The 13,647-nt window shown below is 42.9% G+C and overlaps 1 protein-coding gene across 1 annotated transcript; it reads right to left on the reverse strand.

Annotated features, from left to right (window-relative positions):
* Positions 1-7,965: 7,965 nt before the first annotated feature.
* On the reverse strand, positions 7,966-10,256 carry FOXD4L3 (forkhead box D4 like 3). The gene has a single exon (XM_044446527.1). The coding sequence runs from the start codon at positions 10,212-10,214 to the stop codon at positions 9,168-9,170; it is 1,047 nt and encodes a 348-aa protein (XP_044302462.1). The 5' UTR covers positions 10,215-10,256; the 3' UTR covers positions 7,966-9,167.
* Between the last annotated feature and the right edge of the window lie 3,391 nt (positions 10,257-13,647).

Below are 13,647 nucleotides of genomic sequence, written 5' to 3' on the forward strand. Positions count from 1 at the left end.
TTTTTTTTTTTTTTTTTTTTTTTTTTTTTTTTTTTTTTGCTGTTTACAGTATTATGAAGTCTCATAAAAGAGAGATTTTGTAATTTTGCAAAATACTAACTGCTCTTCTTGGGACACATTCTGGTTTGTCAATATTGTTCTTAAAATCTGAATTGGATTTGTATATCCACAACTGGATAGAATATTCTAAATTTATTTATTGGTTTGATTTTTTTTGTTTAAACATTTATATACTGTCTAATATTTCAATGAAATCTCAAGACAGTTTACAATAATACAATAATATTGATAACACAACAGTAGTGATAACACAACAAATACTGCCTGATGATTGTGGAATGATGTAGAACTAAAACTTCCTGAGACATTGACACAATGGTTTGTTAATGTAAGCTAAGACTTTATTTATTTATAGCAGTCACTGTGGAGTGTTAGCTCATATTCAAATTTTGATCCAATAAAACATCTATATTCTTTCATGTTCATTTCTGCCAAACCAGGTTTTCCCCATCCTACACTTGTACTTTTGATGTTTTATACCTATATTTTACACTTTCCATGTATTTATGCTGAATTCCACTGAGTTTGTTTCAGTCTGTCAAGATCCTTTTGCATTTCATTTCTGACTTCTAATCTATGGTCTGGCTGTCCAGGGAAAGCTGGTGACTCCTATATCAGTGGGACTCCTCATCCATTGCAGCTTGTATTCTGAGCCAACTGTCTGTGGTGCTGAAATCACCCCATGGGTTCATCACCGTGGAGGACCATGCACAGCTGTTATAAAATCTGCATTGGACTCCTTTCTGGCTACCCCTCCTAGATTTGTATCATCTGAAAAACTGTAACCATTCTACACTGACAGCTAGGTCATTTATTAAAATATTGAACACCACAGGGCCTAAGGCAGAGTCCTACAGTACTCCACTAGAGACTTTCATCCAGGAAGATGCTGAGCCATTGCTGAGCCATATGAATGTTCAAGCAGCTCTTGATCTATCTAGCAGTAGTAACAACCAATGAATATTTTACCATCTAGCAATCAAATTTATTATTGAAAATTTGTCAGACTCTTCACTAAGTCAAAATATACTATGTCCATCACATTCCATAATCCACTAAATGAAATCTACTAAATTCTATCAAGGGAGGGAGGGAGGGAGGGTTTGGTCTGCTTGTCTTATCCCTATTAAACCAATTTTGGCTCCTGTTCATCAATGCATCATATTCTGTTCACAAATCAACTGCTCAATAATGTGTTCTAGAATTTTGCCTGGTGATAATGTCAGTTTGACATCTGTAATTTTCCTACCTCCAGCTTCATTCTCTTTTTGAAAGTAAAGACATTACTCAGTCTCCTAGCACCTCACCTGTTCTCTAGAAATTCTCAAAGATTTTGGGCATGTGACTCTGAAAAAAATTTGGAGTCTCCTTCAGCATCTGGGAATCAAATTTATCCAGCCTTGGATTTTTGAATCATTTAAAGTAGCTAGGTGTTCTTCCACCATCTCCTTAATTAACCTGGGCTATAATATACCTCTTTATATTATTTGCTTTACCTTTCCTAGGCATAGTATAACATCCCTCTGTGGAAGAAGAGTGAAGCACAAAACGCATCATGTAGTTTCATCTTGTCTCTTTTTTGTTGTTTTCAGTATTACCTCCCTCTGCTCATTCTGAACTTCAGCCTCTCTGACTCCAGCCTTAGGTTACTTTGTCACATTCTCCTTGGTTGTATGTTCATCATTCCATTTCCTACATGTCTCTTTTGAATTTTAGCTCAACAAAAAGCTCCATGTAAAGCAACACAGTTTGTTATAGGGTTAAAATGCTGGATTTTATGTACCTCGACAACCCATAGTTCTGGTTTCTAATATTGCATCAAAGAACCCCAGAAAAGGGGGAGGAATGAGGGCAGGAAATAGCCACTTTCCATCCTTTTGAGTGTGTGACTCGACTGAGGATAAGTTTCCTATCAAAATAATTTCATTACACCAATTTGCACATAATGGGAAACTGAGGGTAACCCAGAAAACCCACAATTTGCTAGGTATTAGCAGGACTGGAGTGAACAAATGTGCTGCATACAGTACACTTCTCACTTTTACCTTAGTTTTAGTCCCTACAATTGCCTGGGAACTCTGCCTTGTTTAGAGGTTAAACAATCTAATGTTAAGCCATCACTATCATAGGTTGTAAAATGAAAGCTGAAGCAAGGAGTGCACCAGAGACAGCATATTCACTCCTACTCATGGCTAATCAACTCACAATTTTCCATCATGTGCACAACAGGTCACCACCTCCGTCTAGATGATTCCAAATGTTTCACTGCATTGGCACAGAACCCCCATGTGACTCAGTCTCTCAAGTTTAACAGAACAAATACCTACCTCTCGCCTCTTCATGCTAGCCATTTATGAAAACTATTCCAGAAACATAATGTATGAGCCATCTCTGGCCTTTCATTAGACTTATGGGATAAAAACATTGACTGCCTCTTCAGACTGCTGCGACAACCACTACTATTTGTCCTGATCCTTTAAAAAGAGGTGCTGATCTAACAGGTATTATTTTACACAACTCTGTGTTCTGGAAAAATGTTTTCAGTGACTTGCACACTTGGAAACTGATTCCCTAGTGACTCATGTGTAACTGGAATGTTCAGCACTGGATTATTACAGACATAGCACTAACTCTAATATTAAGACCAGGCATTCTGTCCTGTTAAATGATGATGGTGGAGTGAGGGGGTGTCATTCTGTCCTTTGTAAAACCAAAATGGTTTGACCATTCTGAAATTTCAGGTATCAGAAAGAAATTTTGATTGTAGATACCTGAAAATGTCAGGTCAATTAATGAAATACTGGAGGAGAGTGAGCAGTTTAAAGAGAGAAAGCAAAAACTGCTTAATTTGTCAAAAGAAACTTGGATAGTTTATAGTGGCCACTTTATTTGCCCTACATTTGTTGTAAAATATTTTATTTACTGCATTAATGATTTCCCATTCATCATGTATTGGGGTGGGTGGACTCCTATTTTTGAATTTGTTTTAATTTTAATTTTATACTCACATATATACTTAAACTCATATACGCAAATATAATGATAGCAAGTACAACTATCATTGTAACAATACTTACCTCTCTGGCAGGTTGCTACATTTTCTAAGAAATATGGCTGGTGGGGGATGATTCTGCTGGGATAGAGACACAGGAAGAGGACTTTTCTCACATGCTTTTCTAGTAGATTCAGCTCATCTACCAGCCTGCCAAACAGCCCTCCAAACAGAATTTGATAAAACCTGGGAGGATCTTTGAATTCTACTGACAGAAGTAAATTCTCATCACACACCATCCTCATTGACTGTAATCTGAGCAGTGGTGATCAATAAAGTGAGCATTCTATCCTTATGAGGGGAGCAGCTTTCTAACCTTCATAGACATGCAATGATTCAGGATGCATTCATGATGATTTGTGGAAAGGGAGGGAGACAGAGCAGTTTAAAGAAAAATGGAAAAAGGAAAACACAAATTAAAAAAGGCAAGTTGTTTACCTGTCACTGTCGTTCTTGGAGTGGTCATCTGTGCATTCACACATATGAGCTCTGTGCCTGCATAGAGCTTGTTGCAGAGAAGATTTAATAGCTGAGAGCATTTTGGCAGGAACCCCTCCCCCCTTGCAACTGTATAAAGAGAGGTTCCTGCCATTTCCCCTCTATTCCAGCAAGACCACCTGGTGGCCTTGGGACTAAGGGAGAAACAATAGCATGGGAGTTCCTATTCCTCCTGCAGCAAGGTGGTACCATTCTGGATTAGTACCATAAAGCGGTACCAGGGGGACAGCAGTACCAAATCTGCATTAGTGGAACAGTACCAAAGCCCCCACTAAATAGGGAAATATTCAGAGTAGAACACACTGACAAAAAGCACAGATAACTAAGTCACTCACAATACCCAGTAGGGTAGGTGGGTGGGTTTTATGAATATGCAGATGACCACCCAAAGAATGACAGTTACAGGTAAGCAACTTCCCTTTCCTCTTTATTGTCTCTGTGCATCAAACATATGGGCAACTAGCAAGTTTATCCATACATGGTTGGTGGGCAGGGTCATAATTTGAGAATCTCCAAAAGAACTGCTCTCCCAAAAACACAGTCTGTTCTGGTCAATGTGATAATGTTTGACAGAGGTGGAACAGGTCAAACCTGGTTTTTTGCAAGCGTCTGGTAACAGGATACTGCATGCAGTGCTGTTGAAGCTGCCATTGCTTGGGTCGAATGTCCTTTAGGTGGTGCTGGGAGTTGCAGTCCTGCTAGCTTCTAAGCAGACAACCTTGTTCAGACAACCCAAGCTGATATCTTCCGAAACGAGAGGAGCTGACCTTTTGTTTTGCCTCCATAGCAAACGAAATGTTTTTGGGATTGATGGAAGGACTCAATTCTGGAATGGAAGAATACCAGTGGGCTATGTACATCCAGAGTATGAAGAGTAGATTCCACTGGACTGGGTGGGGATGCAAAAAGGATGGTAAAAGAATGACCTGATTCAAATTAAATTGGGATTCAACTTTGGGTATAAAGGAAGGATCTGGATGAAGTACAACCCTGTTCAAAGGAAAGACAAGTTATGGAGGATCTATCGATAGGGCACAAAAGTTCGCTAGATCATTGAACGGAAGTAATGGCCACCAAAAAGGCCACCTTTCAGGACAGTAAAGAGAGGTTGGCTGTCACCAGAGGCTCAAATGGTTTTCTTGTCAAAGCATGTAGCACCACCAATAAGCTCCAAGATTGTGTTAATGTCAGAGTTGGTGGCAGGATATTTTTTAAACACTTTAGGACTCATTTCCTTAGAAAGTGTGAAAAAACTGATGAGCCCTGGATCATGTTGTGGAAGATGGAGATGACTGATAGGTGCACTCTAATGGATGATCCTTTCAAGCCATGCTGGTAAAGGGAAACAAGGTAGAGAAAGATTAGCTCTATCATGCAGCTTTTGGGATCAAAGCCCTGAGTATCTGTGTGTGTTGAGGAAGCATTTTACTTTGCCCAGTACAATTTTCTAGTGGCTGGTTTCAGAACCACTTCAGTAATGGAGGTTAGTTGCTTCCAGTCTGGTACTAGCAGGCACTGGATGGAATTCCCCCACTCCTTACCAGACAGGTTGAAAATCCAGATAAACCATGGCTGCCTTGACCCCAGGGAGCAATCATGATGCTGTCTTTAGAGTCCACCTATAACTTCCCCAACACTCGTGCTATCAAAAGGAATGTGGGGGAAAGGTAGAAAAGTGTTCCTGTCCAATATATCAGGAATACCTCTCCCACAGTCTCTGCCCTCTCGTGCCTGAAAGAAGAAACGTCAGCACACAACATTGTCTGGAGTGAAGAGATCTACTGTTAGGGATACCTGTGTCCTGATGATCTCATCTGGGATCTTTGGTTTCATTTGCCACTCATGAATATTGAGACTCCTTCTGTTGAGACAAACTGCTAGAATGTTGTCAGTCCCAGTGACATGAATGGCTGTCAGTGTGATGCATCACTTGACACACCAGTTCCAGATTTGTTAACAGGTTTGACCTGCTTGTTGAGGTAGAACACAACTGTGTCCATCACAACTTGTATGTGGTGTCCCTGAAGTGAAGTCTGGAACACACTGAGAACCTTCTATACTGCAAGCAGATTTAGATAGTTTATATAACCATGGGCTTCCAGCTTCCCCCACATTCCTTGCATTTGAAGTGAGTCACAGTGGGCTCCTCATCTGAGCAAGGAGGCATTTGTCATTGCCATAAGCAACAGTTGAGGACTGAGAAATGGCATATTCCCTTGGATAGTTTGGTACCATGAGCCCTCCAATAGATACTAGAACAGACGGCTGTGGGCATCTGGAAGTGCTTCCATGGGTGGTCAACTGCTGGGTTGAAAAATGAATGAACCACAAAAAATGAATGAACCACAGGAACAGTTATATCTGGAGCCTGGCCAAGGGAAGTACTAACAGTCATCGCCATGAGACCAGGGAGCCATTGAATCTGGATAGCCAAGGCAACATACAGCCATTGAAATTGGGAGGCTGTCTCAATTAATGTTGCTGCACTGAAGTGCCACTGCTTTGGTGGAGTCTGTGTGTGTCTGCATCCCAAACAATTCAGAATTGAAGAGTGAAAAAAAATTCAGTGAGATTGTGGAGGATGGGCTTGGTCAAGATTCTGAGATGAAGGAGGTGAAGGTGATTACCTCAAGGTCAGACACTTTGCCAAGCTAGGCAGTTTCTGGGCCAACCAAGATGTACAGCCAGTGGAAAGGTCTCTGCGAATAAGGAATTCTCATACGCAGATCAGCTCTCAACCCCATGGTGAGGCATCAGTAGAAAAAGGAGGTCCAATTGAATTATTGGCCAGGGCGACTTATTTTATACTGTTAATGTATATTATTTTAATTGAAATTATTCATTTATGTTGTGAGCCACCCCGAGGCTTCGGCGAATGGGGTGGCATAGAAATTTACTAAATAAATAAATAAGTAGTGGAGAGGAAGCATGCTTGCCTTCTGAGAGTCCCTCCTGAGGGTATGGGCCCCAAACATGTTCATATGGGAATGGGCTTCTTGCATTAGTCTAGACAAGTGTGGCCATGGGGAAAGAGAGACAAGAACTGTGAGAAATACTGAAGACTAGTAGAGAGAAGATAAATCTGGTAAACAAAGAGGATGGGGGGGTTGGAAGAGGGGTGTTTTTTTTGGCTTGTTTTTGGAAGGAACCAGCAAAGGAGCAGAAAATACACAAGTTTTTAGAAATAAAGGGATCAAAACAATGGTAAGAATATTCAGAAAAAGACTGAAGAAAAATGCTCTGAGAGAAAGGATGGAAAAGAAGAACTTCCTAAGGCACTGAAGGCAGTAGAAGAGGAACTGAGGGAAATGGCAGGAGCCACTCCCTTTTATACAGTTGCAGGGGGAAGGGTTTTTACCAAAATGCTCTCAACTATTAAATTATCCTGGCAACAGGCTCCACACAGGTACAGAGCCTATATGTATGATGCACAGAGACCACAAAAAAGAACCACAGCTTCCTCTGTCAAAAGTGACTCATAGACCCTCAGCTTAACTTAATATATGATCTGGCCAGGACAACTTCTTCTTCCTTCTCTTTTCTCCTCCTATATTCTTTATTTACTTATTTTATACTGTTAATTTTAATTTTATATTATTGTATCTCAGTGTATCTTTGTATTTTTGTATTTAAGTGGTAATTTATTATGTTCTATTGTATTTGAATGTATCTTATTGTGTTGTAAGCCGCCCCGAGGCTTCGGCAAGGGGCGGCATAGAAATGTTGTAATAATAACAACAACAACAACTTTCCTCACATAGTTATTCTGAGGGTAAAATGTTGTGAGAATCAAGATAGCACAAGGCATAAAACCAAATAGTTATATTACATTTCCATGGAGGTGAGGAGAAGGTTAAAGGTAGCATTTGCATAAAACCAAGCATTTGCTTTACCTTACTTGAAGGTGAGGGGGAAGAGCAGAAGTTGAATTTGGATCAGTCTGAAGTTCAGCTTCATTGGGTTGTATCTAGTGTTGGACCTAATTAGAACAGACCCAATAAAATGAATGGAACTTGTTAGATTAACATTGAATATTATCAACTAGATACAACCTTCTGTCTCCCATTCTGTGTGGCCAGCTGAAGCACACAGAAATGTTAGTAACATTGAGCCTTTTTGCTTTGCCTGCCTTCTTTATTTGTCAATTAAGTTGAGGTTGTGCTATACTTTCTCCCTTGTAAATCTGTATTCCCAGGAACTTCTCTCAGATGAGGAAAGATCACATGGAAGCAAAAGAGAGGTAAGTGGAAGACCTCGGAAGGTTTCAACTCTCCTTTCCAGCTGTGCTTTTAAAATTGGACACTTCACCCATCATGCAGCTTCAATAAAATACCAAAGGAACAAATACATGCAAATTTCTTTTTAACCATTTAATTGGAATTGATGGTATGCAGCCTGTACATACAAATAACTGGACACCTGACTTCAGACCTAGCTAAATATATGATTAAAAATCAGACAGAAAAGTGTATCTCATTTGTATTATTTGAGCTCCAAAGACTTCACTTCAACACTGCATTTCAATGAATTGCAAGAGCAGAGAGGACACATGTAATAAATACTCAGCTGTATTTTCTATTTAGATTAGTAAAACTATTTCAGGAAGAAACACAGTAAATACGAATAACATCCATTTGGCATTTTTCAAGGATCTTTGCTATAAATGATATGGGGTAGTTGTGAATGTTTGTGGTTCCACTGCCAAAAGCTTACAATACAATCCTATGGACATTTAGGCAGGAAAAAAGCTGTCTTCTTTCTAAACATGCACAGGATTGCACTCTTACTGGATTATTTTTTCACATGGATAAAGGAGGGGGATAGACATCTCAAAACAATCACTGAAGGGGTAGATGTGTTACTCCACAGTAGCAACATAAACAATGGATAATGGCACCATAAAGGTGGAAAGACGGATTACAATCTATGCCAAAAATACACAAATTAAATTTGTCTGTAAGGCACAACCCTATGCCTGTTTGAAGAGAAATGCTCTACAACTCCTAGTATGACCCAGACAGGGATTGTTCATTACGGGAGGGACAGGCACCCTGGTGCTCCCCAAGTGTTTTTTATAACTCCCAATGATTCCCCATCATTTGTGGTTCTGCCTGGCACACCTAAGGGAGTTGCCTAAAACACCTGGAAGGTTCCAGATTGTCTACCCCCTGCTTATGGTATCCCAAGACTGTGTTGTTTGAAAACATCAAGAAACACTAAGACAGTCTTTCTTTCGCCAATAAAACAAATTGGCACTGTAAACTTTTCACCGATTCCTTGAGTGACAAAATCGCAAATCCCAGCGTGAACTGCAAGAGATGGGGGTGTCGACATAGTTTATGCAACTATGACTGCCTCTAGAAGCTGGAAAGGTCCAAGTTCTTGCAGAATCGCTCGACTTTCTTATAAATCGGAGGGCCGAGCTCCAGAGCGGCCTGCTTATGTGCAGAGACACGCAAAGCACTGAGCGTGGCGCTCAGATCGTGTACTAGATATGACAGGTGCCAAAAGCGCTCATGTCCGAGGCGGAGCTGTGGAGAAGAAAGGACAGACAGATTTAAAAGGAGTCTGAAGTTCCTTCCGTGACGGGGATCAACTGCGGATGGCCTGTGAGGAGTGCTGGCAGGCTGCGGCTAGTATGAGACACCGGCAAGGTCCTCCTCGAGGCCGGGAAGAGACGCTGCTGAGGGCGGGGCAGCAAAGCCGGGCAGCGACTCCATGTGGCAGCGAGCGGGGTCGGGATCAACGTGCTTAACTGTACGACGGCAGGAGCTGCTTGCGAGCCCGTCATGATGCTCTCGATGCTGAAGGAACACCTGCCGCTGCCGACCTCGGTCTGAGCCCGCGCGTTTTCCTTCTCTGAGCCCTTGTGCCGCTTCCCCGCCTGCAAGGAGCACACTGCCCCTTTCGTTTCGGGCGGCAGAAACGGCGGTGGCGGCAGCACGTAGGAGGGCAGGGAGGCGGCCGCTGGGTGGAGCAGGGTGCAAGAAGGTGGCGGTGGCAGAGGCGGGAAAAGTACGATCCCGCTGTGGGGGACGGCGGCGGCAGCGGGCAAAGTCGCCGCCAGGGGCCGCTTGAAGCGCTTCCTGCGGCGGAGGAAGCTGCCGTTGTGAAACATGTCCTGCGAGGCCGGGTGGAGGCGCCAGTAGTTGCCTTTGCCCGGGCTGCCGGGCTCGCGGGGCACCTTGACGAAGCAGTCGTTGAGCGAGAGGTTGTGGCGGATGGAGTTCTGCCAAGCAGGGAAGCGCCGCCGGTAATAAGGAAAGCGTCCGCGGATGAAGGCGCAGATGCCGCTCAGCGGCAGCTTTTGCTGCGGGCTCTGCAGAATAGCCATGGTGATCAGCGCTATGTACGAGTACGGCGGCTTGGCGAGCCCGTCCTCTGTCGTGGCGGAGACGGCAGCAGCCCCGTCAAGGCGTGCCTGCCCGCCAGCTCCTTCGGTCTCGCCTGCTCTGGCGGGACCCTCCGGCCCCACCTTCCGGCGAAGGAATCCTCGCTCGTCTTCGCCCAAAACGTCGATCTCTTCGTCTTCGTCGTCTTCCTCCCCATCTGAACCTCGGGCTCGGAGCTGGTCGAAAGCCGCCTCCTCGGCGGGCAGGCTCATAAGGAGCAAAGCCCAAGGCAAACAGCTGCGAAGGAGGAAAAAGAATCAGAAGCAAGCAGCAGCCGCTGCTCCCCTCTTGCACTGGTCTCTGTTTTATTGCCTTCTGCGCGCCCCCTCCCCGCCCTCGAAATGTGGACGGGGACCGCATTCGCCTGCAGCCCATTGGCTGCAAACGTCGTGGCCAAGCCCCGTTCACAGGGTGGGGAGGATGCGCCGCTGGCGGACCCTGCTGGGATAAAGACTTTATCCACTTAGGAATGAACGTCAAAGCGCACACTTTAAAAACACTTCACCCCTCCCCCCCCCGCAGCCTCATCCGCTAATTTTTAAGGGAACTTCCAAACTTAAAAAAAGTTATATAGCAACAGGAAGCGGGGAAGGCAGGAAGTCCCTCAGTTAACAGCAAGCTGTGTTTGGACTGCTCTGTCTCTTCCAAAATTTAAGCAACACGAGGGACTCGGTCCAGCTGTCACACGCATCTGGTCTCGCATAATTAAGCCAGTGGTTGCCGATGCGTATCTCTTTTACACTCTGAAGAGCATCCAACAAGTTCAGCTGGGCTAGAATGAGAATAGATTGTAGATATGTAGCCAAACAGCAAATAAAAGACTGCTAAAAGGAACAATCCTATGCATGTTTCTTCTTGTTACCTGCCCCAAAGTCGTCTCCGTCTCATCACGACCGGATGAATGAATGCTTTCCAAAATTTCCTGCCTTTGACAGCCCTGCTCAGCTCTTATAATCTCAAGGCTGTGACTTCCTTTATGGAATCAGTACATCTCATAGCTGGTCTTTCTCTTCTATCTCTCTTGCCTTCTCCAGTGATCATACCTTCATGCCCAAAATAAGGTAGCCTCAGTTTTGTCACTTGTTTCCAAGGAAAGTACTGGCTTGATTTGATCCAGGATCCACTTGTTCGCCTTTCTCTCCGAATGCATTCCTTTTCTTCCTATCCTACAACTATCCTACCATAGCCATGGTAGCTGGGGAATGCTGGGATTTGTAAGGTTTTCCCGCCCCATCTAAACATGCACGGGATTACGAGTACACCCTATAGTTTTAAATTCAGTAGTTCTTACACTACCCGAATTGATGGAATCGTGGGATTTGTAATCCCAAATTAAGATTTGAGCTTGTTTACCTCTCCTTCAGAAAAGATAAGATCGTACCAAAATAGTGGTGAGAAAAAACAAGGCACCAGCATGGCAGGGAAGCGAATTGTTGAATAGGGCTTATTCTGGGTGTAGCTACAGAAAACACTCTAGCTATGAAAAGATGAAAAATCCTTGAATATAACAGCCACACTATTTTGATACAGTATCCTTTTTTCCCCACTTCCACCAAATTGGGACAGCCCCTTACAAACAAGATAGAAGATTAAGGAAAGGATCTATCCCTACCATTAGAAACATACATTTAGGGAAGGAATCCTTATAAATCCTTCACATGTGCGCAATGCATTTTTTCTGTCAACAAAATTTTAATAATTTCTACTAGACTAAAATATTAAAGCACAGCACAACTGAAATGATAAAAGCACATTTGGTATGCTACAGTGGGACCACGGTTACCAGCTCAATTGATCCATCTCATACCAGGCTAAACGTAATGCCACTTAAGTGAATTTAGCCGCCCATCTCCAAAACGGGCTAGCTATCGAAGTTATACGGGTGTCTCCCGTTCAATGAGCAATTGCTGGGGCGTAGAGAAAATTAACCAGCGAAAACTGACCAGTTTCCTTACATTGTAAATTCTATTGCCTATATCTATAGGGCTTTTAAAAAAGGAACTTTATTTTAGCCCTGTTTACAATTTAGGAAAATTAGGCTCAAGGGAAATCATTTGCCATGAGAATAAAAGCGCGCTTTTCATTTACATGTAGATATTAACCTGTATTGAGTTGCATTAACGGAGTCTGTCTAGAAGGCGTCGACGTGTCACCGTACTTGGTGTTTCATGCAGTTTCAGAAGGCTACTGCGGAGAAATCAATACTTTTTTCCTATTTAACGCGCCTCACACCGCAGCAGGGCAAGACGCGCCCGCCATTTTCGTTTTAAACCAAGCTGTGTCCTGACGTTCGGACAATATTTCATATCCAGGCAACCCTTTATCTACATCCAACATACTTAAGAGTTTATTCTGTGGTTGCTTCAATTATGTGCTTACTTCTTGATACTGTATTTCGAAAACAAGTACGTAAAATCTCTCTCTCTCTCTCTCTCTCTCTCTCTATATATATATATATATATATATATATATATGGTGGAATGCATAGATATGTGGAATGCTTTCACACTTGTCCAGCGATTTTTAAATGTACCATATCATAGAAACTGCTCACCGAACCCCTTAGAACTATTTTAATTTTATATGAGTAATATATTTTATCAATATGCAGCACCCAATATATAACATTTGCTGTTTTGTCAATGTAAGTAACATTAGAATATTAACCACACACATTTTTTCTCTTTTAGCTGGAAGAGCAATCGTGGGCATATTCAATCAGAGGTCCCACAGCAGTCAACGGGGCTAACTTTCTAGTAATACCTCTACACATGCATATCAACTGTGTATTAAACGTTTCTGATGTATGTGCGGTGTTGGGGAAAGGGGCAGAAAACTTCAACTGTTTATTAGGTCGATTTTGCCGTTTTTACTGAACCAGTATTTGGAATGGCCTCTTTTTCAAAAACCTCACCCTACTGGACCCACAGCTCCATTGCAGTCCCTGAATCCCCTTTCATAGTCCTAAGTTTAATTCAAAACTTGTACCGCCACAGAAAACCTCGATCACGTTCACGAATCCCGGGCTCCTCGTCCCACCAGGGAAGCAGGATCTTTCTTCCATACTCCCCGCCATTCCCCAACGCAGAAGAGGACTAACCAAGTGCGGGCAATCGCACCTACCCGTCGGTTCTCTCTTTCCTTTCCTTCTCGCTAGTTCTTCCCTTCTGTTGCCCGCCTCCCCTGCCGCGTGAATGTATATCGTGTCAGACACCTTTTTAATACTTTCTGTTGCGTGGAATTGCCTGGATGGCTTCATAAATGCAGTGATGACGGCACAATAACCGTAACGTGGCAGATCACCAGCAGCATCTAAAGCTGCTCCGCAGGAAGCTGGTTCACAAGTATGGACGAAATGTTTTGGAGTCTTTGCTTCACAGAAATGTGTGCAAAGGTTTAAAATCATATGAAAGCCTACACCACTCATCTGAATACATTTGAGGTGGTTGCCAGGTGGGACCACTTCATAAACTGCAGCATAGCACACCATCAGGTTTACTAGTCAGTGCAGTTCAAGACAATTATGCACAGCAATTCCTATTAAAAATAACTTTCGATGGGCATTTTGTGATTTAAAAGCAATTGCAGGAGCTGCAATTAATGTATGTTAGGCTGCAATTTTATACACATTTCCTTGAGTCTAAG

The sequence above is a fragment of the Varanus komodoensis genome, unplaced genomic scaffold (genome assembly GCF_004798865.1).
Source record: "Varanus komodoensis strain SLA01 unplaced genomic scaffold, ASM479886v1 scaffold5, whole genome shotgun sequence".
Lineage (NCBI taxonomy): Eukaryota > Metazoa > Chordata > Lepidosauria > Squamata > Varanidae > Varanus > Varanus komodoensis.